The sequence below is a fragment of the Pleurodeles waltl genome, chromosome 2_1 (genome assembly GCF_031143425.1).
Source record: "Pleurodeles waltl isolate 20211129_DDA chromosome 2_1, aPleWal1.hap1.20221129, whole genome shotgun sequence".
NCBI classification, from domain to species: domain Eukaryota; kingdom Metazoa; phylum Chordata; class Amphibia; order Caudata; family Salamandridae; genus Pleurodeles; species Pleurodeles waltl.
Genome location: NC_090438.1, coordinates 345294964 through 345314818, shown reverse-complemented (window position 1 = coordinate 345314818; position 19855 = coordinate 345294964). Strand labels below are relative to the sequence as shown.

Genomic DNA, 19855 nt, shown 5'->3' with positions numbered 1-19855 from the left:
CCGCAGATTTATGACCAGACGAAACCCTTTGTCTTTCTTCTCCACCAGGAAGAGGTTGCTGATGAACCCCCTCGGATGAAGCGATGTGGGGCAAATAGCGCCTTTGCGCAGAAGTTACTGTACCTCCGAGTCTACGAGGCGCGAGTCCGCGTCCGAAAAAAACATGGGATTGGGAACGGAGTCCTGAACTGGGGTGCCCCAAAACTCTATGTGGAAACCTGACACCGTTTTAAGCACCCAAGCATCTGACCGGATGCACTCCCAGTTGTGTTTGAACTCGCGGAGCCGACCCCCCCAGATTTTGAGGGAAAGAAGGGGTAATCCCTACCAGAGGGTCCTCCTGGAGCATTGGCTGCACCACGGGCTCCTCTACCCGCTCATCTCCGACCTTTCCCCCTGTTGGGGAAGAAGTTTCCCTGACGACCGACTTGCCAGTGGAATTGGCAGGAAACACCAGGGCCTTGCTGGAACTGGCGGCCGGAAGAGCGACCCCTACCTCTTCCGGCCCCTCCAAAAACCTTTCCTGGGAAAATTTTCTTTATGGAGGACTGGGCCTTATCCAGGGCTGAAAAAGTGGCCACAAACTTCCCCAACTCCTTGACGAAGGGGTCGCCGAAAAGGTTCCCCTGTGCCACCGCTCCTGCCTCTGAGGTTGATAATTCCCCCAGCTTAGGGTCAATCTTAAGCAGCAAAGAGCGGCACCTCTCCACCGAAATGGCGCAGTTGGCATTACCCAGAAGGCATAAAGCCCTCTGGGCCCAACCCGCCACGACCTCAGTCTGAAGCGATGTACCCAACAGTTTGGCCCGCTCAGCCAATTGGATGATTTGTGTGAGGGGCCCCACACGTCCAAAAGCTTATCTTAGCATGCCCGCCAAGATCTATCAATCCCCTTCTTTGGGTCTTTAACGTACTTCCCAAAGAAAGTACAAAGTTTCGGATCCAACTCCGGAGTGGCGGCCACTCTATCAGGAAGAGTGGGGCGGGGGGGCACTCTGCCCTGAGCCGTGCTCGCACCTCTTTGTCTAGCGGTTGACGGAGCTTACCCGCCACGTAATCTGCCACCTTAGGATCCGGGTGCCATTCGGAAGAGCGGGGATGATAAATGCCTTCCGGCTCAAACATGTCGAAATCCAACTCCCCCGGGTCCTGAGCATCTGGGATAGAGGCAGCCGGATGCCACGGACGTCCTGTCTCCAGATCCTCTGCTGAGGAAGAATCTCCATCTGACTCATCAGCCATGCCCAATGCAGATCCCACGAGGAGATCAGATTTGGGGTGACCTTTGTCACCGATAACCCCGGGCAAAGAGCCCTCCCGGGAGGGTAGCCGCAGCTGCGAGGGTGCACCCTTATCAAAACCGGAAAGAGGAACCTCCGATTCCCCAAGGTGCCCCCCATTACGCTTGCGTGGTTTCCTGGGGGAAGCCGCGTGGGCAACCCCCGTCACCCCAGTCACGCCAGGGCCCCTAGAAACCTGCGCGGCCAATTGCGTCATGCTTTCCTTGAAAGGGGCCAAAGCCTGCGCAATGGCCTGCGATAAGACCACCTCTACCCCAGAAGGGAGAGCGCGGAGTGAAGGGGCCTCAGAGGGCATGAGGGGAAAGGACTCCTGGTCCTGGGCAGGCTGCATATTATATAGACAGGAGAGAAAAACCGCGTCCCAAAACTGTGTGAACAACCCCCACCTACTCCTGTCACAGCGTAAAATCCCACAAGGGAAAAACCAAGCCGTCAACCGCGCAAGCGGTGTCCTAGGAGGGGGTCTGGCACCAGGCTGGGAAAAAACTAGCCCAAAACTACGAAAAACGCAGCAGCGCGTTGAAAAACGCGCGCGCTGCAGTCGCGGTGCCGAAAATGGGATGTGCGCCCTCTAGAGGGCCCGACACGTCACCGCAGCAACCAACGCGCTCGGGCACTAAGCCTACCGCGCGACCGTAGCAACAGCGTTGCTACAACAAAGCCTGTGGAAAAAATACAAGAAATCAATTGCGCTCGTGCGCACCAAATATCAAGTACACGCTCTCAGACTAAGGTGAAAATAGCGAGAGGCAGAAAAGGCACTTATCTGACCACCGAGCAGTGAAGAAAGAGGGCGGATGACATTACGCGATGGCACTTATACTGTCGATGATATTGTTGGTCATTGGTTTATGGTTTCCATGACTACGGACTCATGGGAGTTGTAGTCTGTTGAATGTTTTTGTTTACTTTGAATCTGCTGGTTAATAAAAGTGAAGAAAGATCTGCATAATCCTCGCCTCCGGGTCCTGATATAGAATTCAGAATTTTGTCTACTTTTTAGAAATGTTTAGCTGTTCGGGATCCAGCATTGGTTTCACACCCATTTCTGTCACTAAGTGGAAGGAGGCTAATAGCACAAACAATAGTAAAAATGGGGTATGTTCCAGTAAAATGCCAATATTGGGAAAAAAACACAAGCCTTCTTCTGCAGCCCTTTTTTCCCATTTAAAAAAACACAAACAAAAATTTCGCTGTATTTTGGCTAATTTCTTGGTGTCCTCCAGGGGAACCCACAAACTCTGGGTGCCTCTAGAATCCCTAGGCTGTTGGAAAAAAAAGATGTAGACAAAAAGCAATGAGGGCCTAAGCGCGAACTGTTAAAATAAAAAAAAAAGGCCTGGCACCTGAGAAGGAAAAGGCCAGGCAGCGAAAGGGTTAAAACAGCAGTCTCATCTACCGCGCCCATCAATTACAGGGATTCCAAACAAATGGGTGTTCCTCGTTTGTCACGCGGTTGAAGTCTACTAGACAAAACATGCGTTCCAGTCGCAGTCCACTTATGCCACCCGAAACCAATGAATATCTGAAACACTAGACTGCTTTCCCGTTTGAAATAGGAAAACTCACATCTCGTATGCAGGGAACCTCTACGTCTGCTACTGCAGAACGGTCAAGCTTTACTCATTCAACATGGCCGCCTCGAAGAAGAGGGGTAGTGTGATGAGCGTATATAGTGAAATTGATGTAATTTACCGCATTCGAGTTACTAATTCACCTTGTCTGCGTCAGGAGAGGCCCGGTCTGCCGAGCAGCGTCATGAAACTAACGTAGTTTCCAAAATATCCTCCCACACAGTTCGGCACACTTTGTTTTACACGATACGTGACATTCCGTGAGACTGGCCTATTACGAGAGTGCAGCCTACAGTGGGGGTTTAAAACTATCCCTAGGTACCAAGAGACAATATCGCAGTTGGTTTCACCGCGGCGTTTATTTCCTCCCACTTCATTCGGATTAAGTTACGTGCCTCCTACAACTGCACACAAAATCGCGGGGGGTCTCATGTGTAAAAGAGCAAACGGTATTCTATTTGGCACAATATTGGAAGACTTTATTTACAGAGATACGTTTCGCGCAGTCATCTGTGAAGCGCATTTTTACGTTTGATTCTCCGGCTTACACAGAGATTCACGTTTTCCATTCGGTAGCTCACTTCGTGAGTCCTGTTTCTATTTTGTTACCCTTGGTCTCGGTGGCGCGTGACACTGTCGTCACCAAGAAGCAGGAAGCGGATAATAAAAAAACAAACTTGGGAGACCAGGAAGTAAGAGGAGATTGCTATTAAGACAGTGCTCTTGTCAAGTACCATCAGAGGACCTTTTATCACTGCCTGAGAAGATCACCAAGCGGCAAAACATGTCCAACATGGAAAGTATCCACCACTAAGCCGGGTTCATGTGTGGTCGAGCTGTAAAGGATGTACATTGAGGACGAATGTCTGGAGATGTGTAAGCTGGCAAAAAGGGACAGAGAGGTTAGCATTGGGTGGAGACAGTATAGATTTAAGGACAGGGTTAGTAAAGTACTGATGTTGGAGGTGAAGCAGTGGATTGTGGGGAACAGCTTCGTGTTGTATGTATGATAGTTCTTCGAAAAAAGTATCAATCTTTGTTAAATATTTTTTTTTTTTGTGTTGATGGGCAGTGTTTTTCCTCTTTTCTTAGAAATAATGTTTGAGTGTGCTGTAGGCATTGTCACTTTCTGTTTAGTAGCTAAGCTAGTATATCATGAATTTTAGAACAATGATTACGTATAGTTTGTAGATAATTTGTTAATAAATTATCAGTGCACTAAGACTTTATTTTCCCACCGTCGTCTCCGTTATTATTTTAGATTTCCTATTATGTGTATTTCCTGAGATTTAAAGAGGCTTCAAATTGAAATACCATTTCACCCTATTCTAGGGGTAGGTAGAGTATTGATAGTGTGTAGTTGAAAGAGCTCCCGAGCTCAATGAAGTGACCTTTAAAGGGTCCTTTAAAAAAGTGAGGGGACACACTTGATTGTCAATCAATCACGGAGATTTGTCGAGCGAGAACTTGTCACCGGGGAGGGGGGGTGTCTCCAGGCACTAGGGGCAGTCTGCGAGCCATGGCCGGCTGGTGTTGGTGGTCAAAAAGCAAAGTCTTTAGCTGTCTTCTGAAGTTTTCCAGAGAAGGGGAGGTGAGCAGGTGGATTTGGAAGTCGTTCGAGGACTTGGCTGCAAGGTAGGAAAAGGAACGGCCATTGAGACGTTCCCAACAGATGCGGGGGACATAGGCTAAGGCGAGGTAGGAGAGTATTCCAGAGTAGTGGACCAAGAAACATCAAAGTGCTGAAACACTCTTGCGTGCTCACGTTTTGTGTGCAGGTAGTTTCGTTGGCTGTAATGATCTCAGTGTTTGAGCAACACCCCCATGACCCAGAAAAGTTTTGTTTGAGACTGTATCTTTTTGACCTGCACCTGTGGCCGATTTGCTCCAGATCATGAGGTATTTTTTTGAATGGTCAAATATAATTTTAGCTTTCTGGTGTAGATTTTGTCCAGGCCAAAAATATCTATGTTCTTTGGGTTGGCTATTTTCAACCATTGTTTGCTATTGGGCAGCCTCTTTCAGCCATGGCTTGATCAAAGTTGCTTTCTTATTTTGGATCACCCCACACAAGTATTGTCTCTACACTGGTGTGCAGGCATTATCTTTACGTCCTTTGTCCTCATCCCAGTCATTACTAATGAGTTGCTTGTCACATCATGACAGGGATGGAAGCAGGAGGAGCATAAAATACTACCCCACCCACCCAAACTGGGTGCCATAAAGGGGGTTGGCACTCCTGGCTTCTGCTTTGTTTTCCTGTCGATGGCGAGGGGAACACGGGAGGTCTCTGGGCTTAAACTCGCCATAATTCAGGTTATGTTACCTCCCTTTCTGGGCCTGAGAGCAGGCAAGCCTCTGTTGGGAGACATTAAAGTTCAGGAGATTAAACCATGGGGCTGCTCCTTTTCTGTGGCTGATTGCTCTTTTCAAGTTGTTTGCGTGTGGGGATATGAAGCCATTGAAAACTTCCTTTTCTGTGCTTTTCCATTTCAAACCGACAGAGGGGAAAGCATCTGTCCTCCGCATATGTGCATTGTGTTTTTGGCTTGGGCACATGTGGTAGGCTTTTCCAACCACATGCGCTTGCACTTTGGCAGTGTGTTGGTGGCGCATTAAAAGGCAGCAGGTAAGCATTTCTGAGTCTGTATATGGATATTACTGCTGATTTATTGTTTTTGGGGCAGTTCATCATTTTGCTAACCCTGTCTTCATGATGAGTAAATTCCAGCAAGCGATGAGATGACTTCCCTTTGCTTTTATCAGCCTCCTCTCAATGTCCTGATTGGTCTCCTCCCAGTGCTGCAGGCATGGCAGGGAAGATGAGGAACAGAGAATATACAGAATTATTATTAAAATTCCCACAAGAGGCACATAAGAAAATCGAAAATGCAATTCTATATTCTTTAAATTCATTTTATTAGTTATAATATATCAATCTCATTAACAGTAAACAACTGCTTGTATTATTTATTCTTTGACTACCATTATCAAACCAATATTTATCTCATCATCAACATGCAATATATATTTAAATCCCATTTGTTGGTATACTTTGAGTAGTATTAAATGTATTATTTGATTAAGAAATAAATAATATTGTATATAGATCATGAAATGACCAGACAAAAAACATATCCAACACTTGGTTTGCTACACCTGTTGCTTTTTCTAGGCTGTGATGAAAAAGAAAACAAATTTGTCAATGCAGTAAAATTAGTTTGTTTCTGTGTGTTGTATTTGTTTTTGGTGACAAAGTGATCAGACCCAAAAATAACACAATTATATAGAACAATAATACACAATACAAAAAGAACTGTTTCAGGCTCTTAATTTGACTGTTCAGAGTTTTTAAATACAGTTGCTTTGTTAAATAACTTAGGGGCTCTAGGTTTAGACATGCTTACCATATAGTGAAATAAATGTAATGACTTGAATATATAGCAGTCTTACCAACTGGTTGGAAAAGCAGTACTATTTATTTACAAAATGGTCAGCCATACGATCTACACAAGTATTCAAATACTTTCCAGATAACCTGAAAGTCCAAAAATACTTTTATTTACAACAACATATTTCATCCTCAGCCCTTGTATTAACTTATCTACATTGTTTTTTGTTTTTTAATGATGTATACATGTTTACCAATTATTTATAAGTAACCTTCAATTCATACTGTCAGAACCTTGTTCAGAGGGCAATAGGGCAAGCAGGTATTACTGGGCCCAGTCGTTGGGTTGAGGTCTTTTAAGTTTGATCTCCTGGAATCCTGTCTACTGTGGATCATTTGCAACTGGCCAAGTACCCCTTCAGCACTTGACTCTCAGTAGTAATGTGGTTCAGCAGTTCAAGGTTCCCTCGAGGGGGAAGGTGTGGATACAGACAGGTGATTACTGGCTCAGAACTATGCAGCAGCAAGAAATGATTGTCCAGCCGAATATTTTTGTACAAAAAATAGTATTTTATTTTTACAGCTTACTTACATGAAGGGAACTACGGCATTCACAAACAATTACACAGTCCCCAGGAGCTACACTTGCTCCTTGTTCACAAACAAGCATAATTCAAACTCCTCGCCCACACTTTCACGGCCCTGCATAAAATAGGCCTAGTATACTTCAACAATCGCTTCTACTTTCACAAACCTTCTAGACATCTCCCCTCATCCCAACTCCTACTTGCACAAATACAGAAAACCAGACCTGGCAGTCAAGCTTTCTCTTATATTGCTCCTAAAGCATGGAACAACTTGCCACTCCATATAAAAGCCTCCTCCTCTTTTCCTGAATTCCACAAGAAACTGAAGACCTGGCTTTTCGAGTAGTTCCATCAAACCCTAGGTGCCATACACTCACACCTGCTCAGCACCTGCATATCCTCCCGGCTTATAGTGTGCTCAACAAATCTGCATAACATAACAGGTCAGGGCTCTAGTCTTTCCTTAGGCGCATCCCCTCGGTCCCACTCCCTCCTCGCTCCCAGAAATAGTGGTTATTCCCCACTTATTGTAGGCAGCAACCAGGGTAAGCCTCACTAGCAGTCTGAGTCTCAGGAGTCCACTCTGAGTCTTATTTTAAAGTCAACTGTTTAAGCGCGCAGAGCTCTCTAGCCAGGAGGTCCCTAAGGCCCAACGTTCCCCAAATCACTCTTACCTGCATGCTCGGAGGGTTTAAAGTTCCTGGGTAGCCCCTCTGTAGGCAGTGGAGCGGCGGTGGCTCATCTAGGTGACTGCACTGCACATGGTCCAGGCAGGCTGCACCCGCTGATCCCACAGTCTCCTTCTTACTCTTGCTGCCACAGTAACTGGAGCCTCTTCTCGCAGATCCTTTTAGCAGGTAATTCTGTTCAAGTCTCTCTCTCTCTCTCTCTCTCATGACGGGGCGGTGGGGGTAGGGAGGCTGGAGAAGGTGGAAAGCGGTGGTTAGAAGTTCCCGGTGCTGAACCCACATCCAGTGGTCCCACTGCAGCCTCACTCCTCTGATGTTCTGGGTCAGTACACACCTCTGTCTGGCAGACTATAATTTTTTGGGATCTCAAACTCACTTTCTTATAGTCCATTTCCGAACACCAAATGTGATTTAGGATCGGAGTCTTTGAAGTTTATGTTGGGGTCCGTTTTTATTGAAGTTCCCACTCCTCTGCCCTTTCTTCTTGTTGAAAAGGAGTCTGTCAGTACAGGGGTGACTCCAAAGCTGATAGCCCCACAACACAGGCTGTGGGAGAGGCTGGAGTTCACACCTGGTTGTCAGCCACAGTGGTATGTGCAACAAAAGGTTATCCCGCGGCCCTAACCCTACTCTTTTTATAGTTCCCTTATCAGTCACATCTTCTTCCTGAGATGTGCCCAGTCCCATTCATTGTGACTTCTCACTGAATCAAAGAGCATCATTTCAAGCTTATAGGGAAAGACTGCCTCTTCCCCTCTCCAGTGTGTGTCCCACCCTGCTTGCAGGAATGCGGCAATGTAGAATTCTGGGGTGGGGGGTGGAATATCTTTTCCTCATTATTCCACTGTTTGCGACAAATTGAATCCTAGTTGGTGCACTGTAACGGAAGTGACGTGTTGCAGTCGGCGTTGGCATCAGGAGGCCACAGTGTGGTTCAAGGCATGCAGCTTGAGGAGCAGAAGGACGGGGGAACGGAGTCAGAGGAACCAAGGTGGTACTGAGGTGGCGGTGGAGCGTCACGGATCTGTTTGGACTACAGCGGGCTGAAGGTACGGAGGATGGAGGTATGGCGGGGAATAGCAGCATAGTGGGGCATACCACCCATTAGGAGTTGGTCACCAGGAGCCATTGGTGAGCTGAAAGGCTGTGACCGGGGTAGAGCTGTAGCAATCAGTTGATAAATTAATTTATCTACTGGACTTGCTGGATTACGCAGAAGCCATATGTGCCCACACGTGCTCCCCACACATGAGTTCTCATTGTCCCTTCATTTCCCTACCTTGCTTGCTTGCTGCCGTTGCCTGGAAAGGCAATAACAACAATCATTAAAACAATAATAAGAGCTTGGGATAACCTAAGAAACTTTTCCTAGGAACTCTGCCGCTTAAAGACCCCGCCTGCCTGCCCCGTGCAGCATTGGTGTGCCAACCTGTGACTACCAAGCAAAATAGATGATCGAGGTTACAATACGATACTATGTAACTCTGCAAAAAAATTAAGAAAGACACTGCACTGAGGGCCACAAGCCAAAAGCAAATCAGCAACTAATAATAAACCTACTTGGCAGCTATATTTACAAAGGCAACACATTTTAATGTTGGCAGATTATTATAGATCAGACTAACTAAATTCAAGAAATTAAACCCGAGCTACCGAGCCTGGCAAATAATTGTTGGATCTTCTTTTTTACTTGGCTCTGGACAGCTATGGGCCTTGAAGGGTGAGCACAGTGGTTGTAGACAACCATTTCAGAGAGTGTGTCCCAGGAACCTGCAGAAGCAGTCCATATAGGACTAGGTGCGGCTGGTGGGTTCCGGGCGAGCCTTGCTCTCTCTCTTTTTGCCTGTTTTCTATGGTCATCATTTCCTGCAAGCTTCTGCCAGCGTCAGGTGGTTAGCTAATCAGCAAACGGCAGACGGTGAGCCTCACGTAGTAAGACTTATGATGTAAGACTCCTTATTGAACCTTCAGACCTTCTATTTTAAGACATGTTGTTGACTTATAGCACTTAAGCCCACAAGTTTCAAGTCTCAGGATTCAAGCAAAGGCTTCAGGCCCCTAGTCTCAAGCTTAGGCCTTAAGTCTCAAGGGCAAGCCACAATTGAAGGAAATGGAAGGCTAAGGGCAGCGATAAGGTCAAGGAAAGACCGCAAAATTTGAAACACAATAACAGGGGTTTGCAGTCTGGCATCACTGTAACCTCCAGACAAGTCCCCCGGACCTGAATTCCCTATTAAACCAGGGTATTGATTGCATGCTCCACTGCAAATTCCCACCTTTCCCTCACTGGGGTAACCAGTGGCTTAATTACAAAAGGATCAAGCAGTCAAGGCCAGGTGGCAACTTGAAAACTTGGGGTAGGATAAGTATATTACAATGAGATCAGGGAGAGAGAGGAAAAATAGGATCCTTGCCAGCAAATGAAAGATACAGAAACTGCAAAGGAGTGGTGGAGGGGAGCAAAAAAAGATCCCCAGCCACAGGAATTGCTCTTGCTCCCCTTGCCTCGAGTGAGCTGGTAACTATCGAGCCTAGTGCTGGCAGCACCATAGTCTCAGGGTATCAAACAAAGATTTATACAAAGTTTTCCTTTGTGAGGGACACAGGGGCATTGTTATGTTCCAGTAATGAGGGACTCAACTGCTTGCCATCTTCACTGCACCCAGTGGTTATAGATCAGGACTGTGCCCCAGGGAAGACATTAGAAATTATGGCTAATACAAAAGAGGCACAGACACTGAGACAATAATAACATACGACAAAAGTGGTCAACAATGGGCAAACTTGCCAACAGTCCAGTTAACTACAATTATAATGAGTGGGGAGAAGATGTTGGAAAAGGAAAGTGACGTTACCTCTCACCCCCTTGCAGTGGAAGGCCCTATAAAAAAACAAGAAGTTTAGAGCAAAGTCTGTAAAACAACCACTTCTCCAGGAAGGGAGAAGTTCTTAAGGACGCCACTTGAGCCAAAATCATAATACAGTCAAATCAAAATCTAAACCACTATTATTCAATCCCTGTACATCATGGGCACTGCCTGCAGTGACAGGGGGACCCACTGTAAGTGTAGACCTTAACACGGGGGCTACAGAGGTCCCCTTGAGCAAATCATGTTTACGTGTAACAAGAGCTTCCCCACAACTACAGGATGCACAAGAAGGAAAAGAATTCCATGACGAGAGGAACCTAGATAACATTGGAACAATATTCTGCTAACAAGTGAGCCTTATCAGGGCTTTGCCAAGCTGGTCTGACCCCCTGGGAAGTTTAACCATGGAAATACACAAAGTGAACAACATCTAGTCAAATGCTTATCGCCCAAGAAAGATCTAGAGGAAAATCATGACATTTGTCTCCCTATAGAGGCAACGAGGGATTGAATATTGAGAAAACCGAGAAGACAGATACTGAAACTTTAAACACATCCCACCTCACAACACAAGAGTGGGAGGAACTGGTAGCATCATACACACCTGACCTACTGCAGGAAAAGATTAGCTCACTGTCTGAAAGGAAGGTCACTGAGGAGAAGCAGAATGAGTCAGACAAATTATGGACATCTATTAATAAATATCATGCAACTTTCAATTAATGCGATGCATTATCAGTCAGACAAAATGGATATACGGTTATTTCTTTTAAACTCTTTAGCCAAGCACGTTTCAAATATTGATAATAAATTATCTGACATGAACAACCTGATTAGGAGAGCTCAGGTTGGAACAGACTTAATTCAGTCTAGTTGCAATTGTTGATAAGCTGTCAACGTTACCACAATGATGGAATTACTGTCTGACTTAAAGGAGGCAACGCAAAACACAAGGACCACATTTCAGTCAGTTCCTTTGGAGAAAGTCATAACAACAAATGAAGAAATTTTTGAGGCTGGCCAGATGAACAAATGCATTAAGGAACACGACCGGAGCCACAGAAATGATCTGGAAATTAATGTTGAGCCTGAGAGCCAAAGAGGGGACATGCAATCTTCTGTGTGCATAGTGGACCGGGTCATCAAGCAATCCCCTCAGGGCAGACTCAGGACGATGAAAGTTGGGAAATAGCACAGACTGATAAAAAGGCAACGGCGGAAACAAAGGAGGAAGGGGAGGAAAAGGAAAATTGATAGCATGGGGTATTTCAAAACTGGTTCAGCCATTTCAGTGGGAAGACACCCCTAGCCCGGAAGAAAATTGTATGCTAGCAACAAGGAATTTACAAACTAATTTGGACCAGCCTGGCACATGTAGTTTAGAGGACAGGTGTGCACCGGTAATAACGAATTTGGAAAATAACTTAAGTCAGCCGAGCATGACCAGGAGCAAGAACCCGGGAAGGGCAGAGACAACACCGAGCAGGAAACTTCTGCAACTGGTGCTGTAGAGGAAGTATAAGCACTTTCAAACCAGGACCCTGTAACACAAATACAAATTATAAAATTTGAAGGCTCTCTGGAATTGAAGCAGAAGATGGGGATAAACTACCCTGATCTGGGAAAGTTAGCTGGGCAACTCAGGTCTCCAAAAATTGTGCAAGAACAGCAGGGAACTCGTACAATCCTGTTTATCCTCGAATACAAGTCCAGAGGCCGGGAAGGCATCCATAATAGAGGGAACATCCTTAGACTGTTAACAGCAATTAGAAGATTGGAGGACGTAAGATCAAACGACCTTGAATCTATCAAGTTCAAAGAATTTGAGAATATCTCAGTGCTAGTGGTGACGAAAGTTACCTTCACTACACTGGAAACAATGAGGGTTATGAAGAGCGATCGCAATTAGAATTCTTGGGGGATTAGGCTAATGTAGCATCGAAAAATATGCTACCTGGAACCCTTATTAACAAAGGACAACAAGCATTTAGACCACCCACTTGCCCGAAAAAATGAGAAGCCCCAATCCATACTAAGGGGAGCACGGAGTTTTTCTCCAGAAAGAAAGGAGAACACTGGAGATTGGGGGGCCAGGCACTTTAATACTGCTGCTCTGCTAAAAGATCATTGGCGAAGAATAACCAGAACAATAAACAACTGGCACATTAACCCCTGACTTTGGCCAGAAACATCTCTAGAGGACAGCACTACCTTACGGATTTGTTCTCCGAATATAAACGGCTTTGGTAATAAACTAGCGGAGACGCACCTGTCATACCTTCAAACCTTTGACCTTACCCTGCTACAGGAAACCTGGCCAGAGCAACCTCATCATTTACAAGGATTTAAAACGCATCACCTTCCTGCAGTGAGAAGTGCGACATTTGGGCACCTAAAAGGTGAATTGGCAATCTATGCCTCCATAAAGACCATCAGGGTTTCAAAGATACTTGACAATAAATCCACAATCACAAACGCTATTCAAGCACTTAGAGTGGATCTAAGGAGTGACAATAATGATGGGCAGTTGGTAACTGTAAATGTGTACTTGCATCCGCTTGACAAGGGCAATAGTGCGAAACTCCTGAGGGAAGAATTAACAAGGTTAATAATGGCGTAATCTAAATCCAATTTTATACTATTGGGAGACTTCAACATGTATCTGTCTGAAGAGGACCGTTTCTGGAAGAACACTGGTTGGCATGGAATATCCCAGTGCAAGAATGCTGTAAATGAGGAAGACAAATTACAACAGCAAAAAATCTCAAAAGGGACGTTGAACACCTAAGTCTTTCTGCATTGAATGGCTGCTTCCTGGGGGATCAACCCCCTGCATCTTCCTTCCACAAGGCAACAGTTAACGCTTTAATAGATCACACCTTTGTATCTCTATCAATGTTTGGGAAAATAGTGGATTACTGCCTGGTAGTAAATGACTTTAGGGATCACTTTCCACAAAAAATCATAGTGGGAGTAAAGGGTGTAATGGTAAACAAGCCAGTGGAAGAACGTACATCTACATATCTGGTAAATAATAAAAGGATTAAATGCAAGACCAATAACCCAGAGTGGCTGTTGTCTTTGGCAAAGACTCCATGGGGGGAAAAGCGGGTAGGTGCCTCAGATATTGTAACCAGCCGGAAAAGAATAAACAGTTCTTTGAGGAGGCTTTGTGCAATTTGCCCACATACAAACATCCTAAATGAACTGCAGCAATTAGAAAATACCAAGTGAAAGTTAATATGGCGGCTAAAAAGGGACACCAAAGAACTACTGTGGGCAAAATTGTTTCACAATATCAAAAGTAATAACAGCGTCAGATTCTGTCATACAGTTAGGCCACAAAATGCAACAGGCTGTAGGGTCAACTTTCATGTGACAGAGGATGACTGGGCTAGCCACCTTATGAAACACTTTAATACTGAACCACCTCATGGCACCAGGGGAGAAAAGATAGATGCCTGCATAGAGGATGCAAAAGCTAAGGACGCAAAAAAGTGACTTTCCAGAATTTACATTGACAATTTTAAGTAAGCAGATTAAAGGCAGGTTTGCGAAAGGCAGGAGTGAGGGAGCGCCAGACCCAAACGGGATAACACCTCTCCTGTTCAAACTGGATTCCGACTATTGGGCAGATGCTCTCACAGAAATGATTCCAGCATCCTGGAGGGGGTCTATAATTTTGCCAATATACAAAAAGGGTAACAAAAGTGAAGCTCAAAATTATAGGTTGGTCGCCTTAATTGATAACGACATGAAGTATTATGTCAGCCTTATCTTAGAAGAGCTGACGGCCTCTGCGATGGATAATGCAGTTATCCCTTTCAACCAGACTGGCTTTAGTGAGTATGTGGGTACAACCACAAACATTTTGTCACTCTCATTACTGATGGATGCTGCAAAGGATGTCAGCTAACCATTATATGTCTGTTTTATTGACTACTCCTCAGCTTTTGACCACATTGACAGAGAAAAGCTCTGGGGTAAGACTGCGAAAAAGAAACATTCCGAAGGGCCTCCTGAATTAATTGATCCCTCTGCATACCGATACCTGGGTCCTAGTCAAGTGGGGTCAGGCGATTACCTGTTGAGGATTTCAACTTCAAAAGGTCTTAAACAAGGCGGTCTACTGGCTGACTTTATTTAATTTTTTCATGGCAGACCTGCCTTCTGAATTGGATATTTGCAACTCCCACAGCCCCAGTTTAGGCGGACATATGCTTTAGAATTTATTACATGCAGATGATCTGTTGTTAATTAGAAAACGCTGGTTTGTCTTCAACACTTATTAGACACCACTTACAACTACTCGCTCAAAAATAGTCTGCAAATAAACCTTGATAAAACTAAAGTCATGCAATTTAATCTAACAAGGGTGTTGCGAAGATATCAGTAGTGTCTGAGAGGTCTACGGCTAGAGACAGTAAATGAGTATAAATATCTAGGGGTCTTAATTGACACCAAGGACACATATATTCCACAAAAAGAGGCCCTGAAAATTCAGACTACATACACAGCCACTTGCCCGCAGAGGAGCATATATTACAAGCTGGTTCAAGATAAAGAAAGCAGAGTCCAGTACTCTAAATGCTTATTTATTAAATTAATTGCAGTTGAAGAAAAAGTGCTGCAGCCAGGGTCTATCTTCAGGAATCCATTGAACGATTAGGCCTAAACGAACTTGGGAAGGGACAGAGCACTATCATAGCTTTAAGCAATTGGCCAATAAAATGATCAAAGCAATAGCCTTGGCAGAGGACAAAGCACTTCTGTCGAGAAGGGCGCATGAATGGCTTACACTCCACGTGTACTCCATGGAGGACCGCAATCTTATTTAGGGGCAGGGTTATACAAGAGAAACAAAGACATTTTTTTACGGTACCGACCTGCTGCACTTACCACCATGGAAGCTCTTGAAATCTGTACTTAACTGCCGCTTGTGAGTGACCGGAAATGAGGACATGATACACTTACTGTGCATATGTTCCAAACTAATGCATGAGTGTAGACCGTTATTAAGGCCCTTATTTAACATAATGGGAATAAGGACAAGCAGCAAAAGATTGCTCTGTGGGCAGCGGAGTCCTGCTAACTTGTTGCGTTGTGAGTTTCTTGAGTATTGTTGATAACAAGCTAAAAGTTTGTGATTGGACACTGGACGGCCCTAACGATGACCGGTAAACATTGATAGAGATGGGCACTAAGCTCACAATAATACTCCAGGGAAATATGGTGGCTTGCAACTGAGTGACTGCCGATTTTATTTAACAAATTGCTAAATTAAGCAAATAAGGAATACACTGGATAACAGTAGAGACGGAGTATTTGTTTCATTGTCAAATCAGCACATTACAGAAAGACTGCTTAAACGGCAACTAATTTGTTAAATCAAGCTAACGAGGAATACACTGGTTAATAGTACAGAGCGATTGTTTGATTAACTTTTAATTCGCACAGCCAACTAAATAATGCTGTCGATTCTGCACTCTAGCCCTTTCATAATAATGCACTTGGCAGGACCGCACAGCTACTTATTCCAGTGATTATCTTTTTACAACTAGCTGGGAAATGTAGGTCTTTGTTTCTTAGGACCAGTCTACAGTTTTTAATGCTGCTACTAATTTTGTACAGTGTGCTTAACTGTGTGTATGGAATTTTCTTTTTAATTGGACCAATAGGGCATAATTGCACTAAATTTGGATTTTAGAATTGGCATACGTTTGACGATAAAGCTATCTTTTTTTTTTTTTTTTTTTTTTTTACAATTATGAAATGTTGATGTATTGCATGTTTTAATGGTTTTAAATGATCAAGAAATAAACTTACTTACTTCTACCTCATTATGTTTTCACCATGCAGGCCTGGGTCTCCCAAAATGGAACCCAGGGTCTTCAATGCATTGTACCACTCACAGGCACACACATGCCTCAGTTCATGTATTCAGCATACGCACACTGCAAAGTACTATATCCTTTATGTATTGTACCCCTCATAAGTACACACACGTTGACACCTATCACATACATTTAATATGCACACACTGACCAGAACTGTATCCTTTATGTAGTGTAGCCCAACTAGGCACCCATACATCCAGCTCATATATTCAACATGCACACACTGCACAGCACTCCATTCTTCATGTACAGTATCACTGACGGGCACAAATATACCCAGCACATGGATTCAACGTACATGCACTCCACAGTACTGTATCCTTTATGTATTGTAAACCTCATAAGCGCACACGCTCACACCCATCACATGCATTCAACATACACACACTGCACAGCACTACATCCTTCATGTATGGCACAAATACACCTAGCACATGCATTCAACATGTGTGCACTATACAGTACTGCGTTATCCTTCTACTTTACCCATCCTATGCACACATACACCGATATAGCACTCTTGCACTGTGCAGCACTTAACATCAACCCATTGTAGGCCAATGGTGAGGTAAGCACACAGCACAGAACTTTGAATGAGTGAGCCTTTATTCCTCACTCCAGTGACACAGGTTTAAAAGGACCTGTTTGCACCTACTGATTCCTTACTACATGGTATGCTACCACCACAATGCTCATGCTGCTTAAGTCCTAGTGAGGTCACTGGCCTTTCATGACTCTGAGGGTAATGCTTTGAGCGCCCATCCCTGTCCAACAGGACCATAATCAATGAGATAGGGCTCTGTCATGGCACACGCGCATAATCCATGTTTGCCTATGACAAAAAAAGCATTAGTAATCCAGATATCAGTTTGATTGGACACTGAATGCAGGGGTGCACATCCATTACCATGCAGTGGACTTTTCCTTCCCAACACATACCAAAGAACCTATCAGTTGTGTTATGGTTGTGTTATTTAGTCCTGTGTGCAAACAACTACAATCATAAAATCAGGAAGAAAGAAAAGATAAACAAAAATGGACAAAAAGAAAAGAGAGAACAGAAATAAAAAACAAATGGACTGCACATCTAATTCCTAAATTGAAATTCAAAAACTCTCCACTACAAAAAGAGGGCAAGAAAAACACCCTTCTAGATCAGATACTGAATAACACTAAAGAGAAATTACCCTTTCAAACTACATGCCAATGTTGCTAAATTCCTCAATAAAAAAACTGAAACAATGAAATACTAGATAATCTGCACAGTTCCTACTAATTATTGAGTTAGTGCATTTGAGTCAGATGCTCACTTTATTTTCATTAGAACTTTATGCTCTGTATCCCCGCATACAGATAGTCCTACCTAAATCACAAGGGAGGCTGAATCTGTTTTCTGGACATTTATCAAATTTTCGAGCACATGAATAGACCTATTCCATTTAGTTATCTTGTTCATCACGTCTATATTTGTTCGGTTTCCTAGTCTTAATTTCATTGTGATATTTGTAAAGGATGTCCTCTAATATTTCATAGTTTTCTTTGTTTTCTCCTAAAGTTTTAAATTTGCAATCTCTCCTTTGATTTGATCAATTTTTGTTTGTAACTCGTTCATCTTGTGCTTCAATTATTCTATAAGTTTTTTGTAATCAGTGTTTGAGAAGCTCCTTTAAGGATTTTTCACATTTTTCAGCCTGTTCCTCACTCGTACCCTCTACAGCTGGAAAAATATTGACCCGAAGAACCCTCAGTATCCAATCTACATCTGATTATTGTCTCAGAGTAGTCTCATCCCACCTTTTAGGATTCTTTTTTTATCAGATTCTCCAATTTGAGAAACAATTCTCCAAGACCTTTTGGTTGATTCTCAGCTTTCTCTTTGTCTGCTTTTGATGACCCCCAAGTTAGTGTTAAAAATATTGTTAGCAAATTCCTCTTGTTTACTCCGGAACTGGAACATTTGTTATGCTTTTTAGTTATAGAGTCCAGAGATTGTGTTTTTTTTAAAGCTTGTGGAGGGAACAAGCAAAGCTATGAAATATTGTAGGACATCCTCTTCAAATATCAAGATGACTAAAAAAAGCAAACAAATGTAGACATTACTATTGAGATTACAGAGCGGGACATGTCTGCTCATATGCCAGGAAATTTGATCAGATACTCGGAAAACCAATTCAGCCTCGCTTATGCGATTTATATAATAGTTACAAGTGTAATGATGGTAGTGTAACTATTGTATAGAGAGAACCTAGTGCTGGACATGAGCTTTTTTACTCCTTAGTGCGCAGGATTATGTTACGAACTCTGTCTCCGCTTAAGGAGAAGGAAACAAATTATAATAAGAGACTGGTAGTTCCTTCAGATGTAGGGACACTGATGGTGGTGAAGAACCTCCTAACACTATTGGCTAAAGGGTGAATCTATTTTAAAGGATGTTATGCCAGAAATTTTAGCCCATATTAGAAATAATATGAACTTCCCTATTGTTGAGAGGCCAGGAACTTTATACAACTCTCTTTTTGTGCAATTCCACAAGCCATTTAATGTGGACTTACCACTTTACCATTTTGCCTTCAATGTAGGTACACAGGAGTGGAAGGCTAGAGATAGGATGTGGATAGGATTGTTCTCCAAAGGTTCATTGCAAAGCTTTTATCCCCTGGAAGACATGGATAATGTATTGCCTGACAACATGCATATGGACTCTGTTGTGGCTAGTCTGGTGAGCTGTTTGTCTATGGCAGAAGAAAACATATCACAGAATCCTGCAGATAAGAAAGAAGATTTGTCATTAAAGAAAGTCTACTTGGGATCCCATGTGGCAATGAGGGCAAGAAGTTAAGGAGCTTACCGTGCCCAATCCTTGATTTCAGATTTTGAAACTCTATTCCCTGCTATCCAGGATGAATAAGATTGTTTACCTTTGCTAGAAGTCATGGAATTCAAGATGGATTTTCTATCAGACATTTCATTTGATGTGGTTAGATCAGCTGCATTGGCAAAGGGGTTTCTGTTGCAAGCTACAACTCAAGGACTGAAATATTAATACTACTCAGAGGGCAACAGCATTGAGAATGTCATTCTAGGGTTCTAAGCTGTTCGTTGGTGAGCTTGAGGACAAACTTCATCATATCTTTAAAGAAAACATTCTTCCTCTTTACCATGCCAGTTGACAAGAGGAGTTAGTTAATCTAACTCAAAATCAAAATTTTGACAGTCATTGAGGAGGCAGTCTTAAGCAGGTGCGTAGCTTCAGGTGGTATTTGGAGTGTAACACCCCCCCACCCAAAAAATATTTTCTGACAAATAGTTTGGTACAGTTGCTTTCAGTCTGGTATGGTTAGGTGTTTGTTGGATTTCACCAGGGATTTGTGCATGCACATACTGATAAAAACGCACACTCTATCTCATCTCTGGTTTGGAAGCCCTAAGAAATGGTGATTATTTTACAAAATGTGGTATTTCTCTCTCTTAGTACTCCTACCAATCCACATTCCTCAAGCCCCTCCTATGCACCCTGCTTGTCCTATAATGTATTTTAAAATTATA

At 43.6% G+C, this 19855-nt stretch overlaps 1 protein-coding gene across 1 annotated transcript in view; it reads left to right on the top strand.

Annotated features, from left to right (window-relative positions):
* The first annotated feature begins 3519 nt into the window (after positions 1-3519).
* Positions 3520-19855, top strand: part of CHMP1B (charged multivesicular body protein 1B) — a 73548-nt gene continuing 57212 nt past the window's right edge. The window contains exon 1 of the mRNA XM_069212575.1: positions 3520-3675. Coding sequence (XP_069068676.1) covers positions 3660-3675 — 16 coding nt within the window. The 5' untranslated portion in view covers positions 3520-3659. The remainder of the gene's footprint in view (positions 3676-19855) is intronic.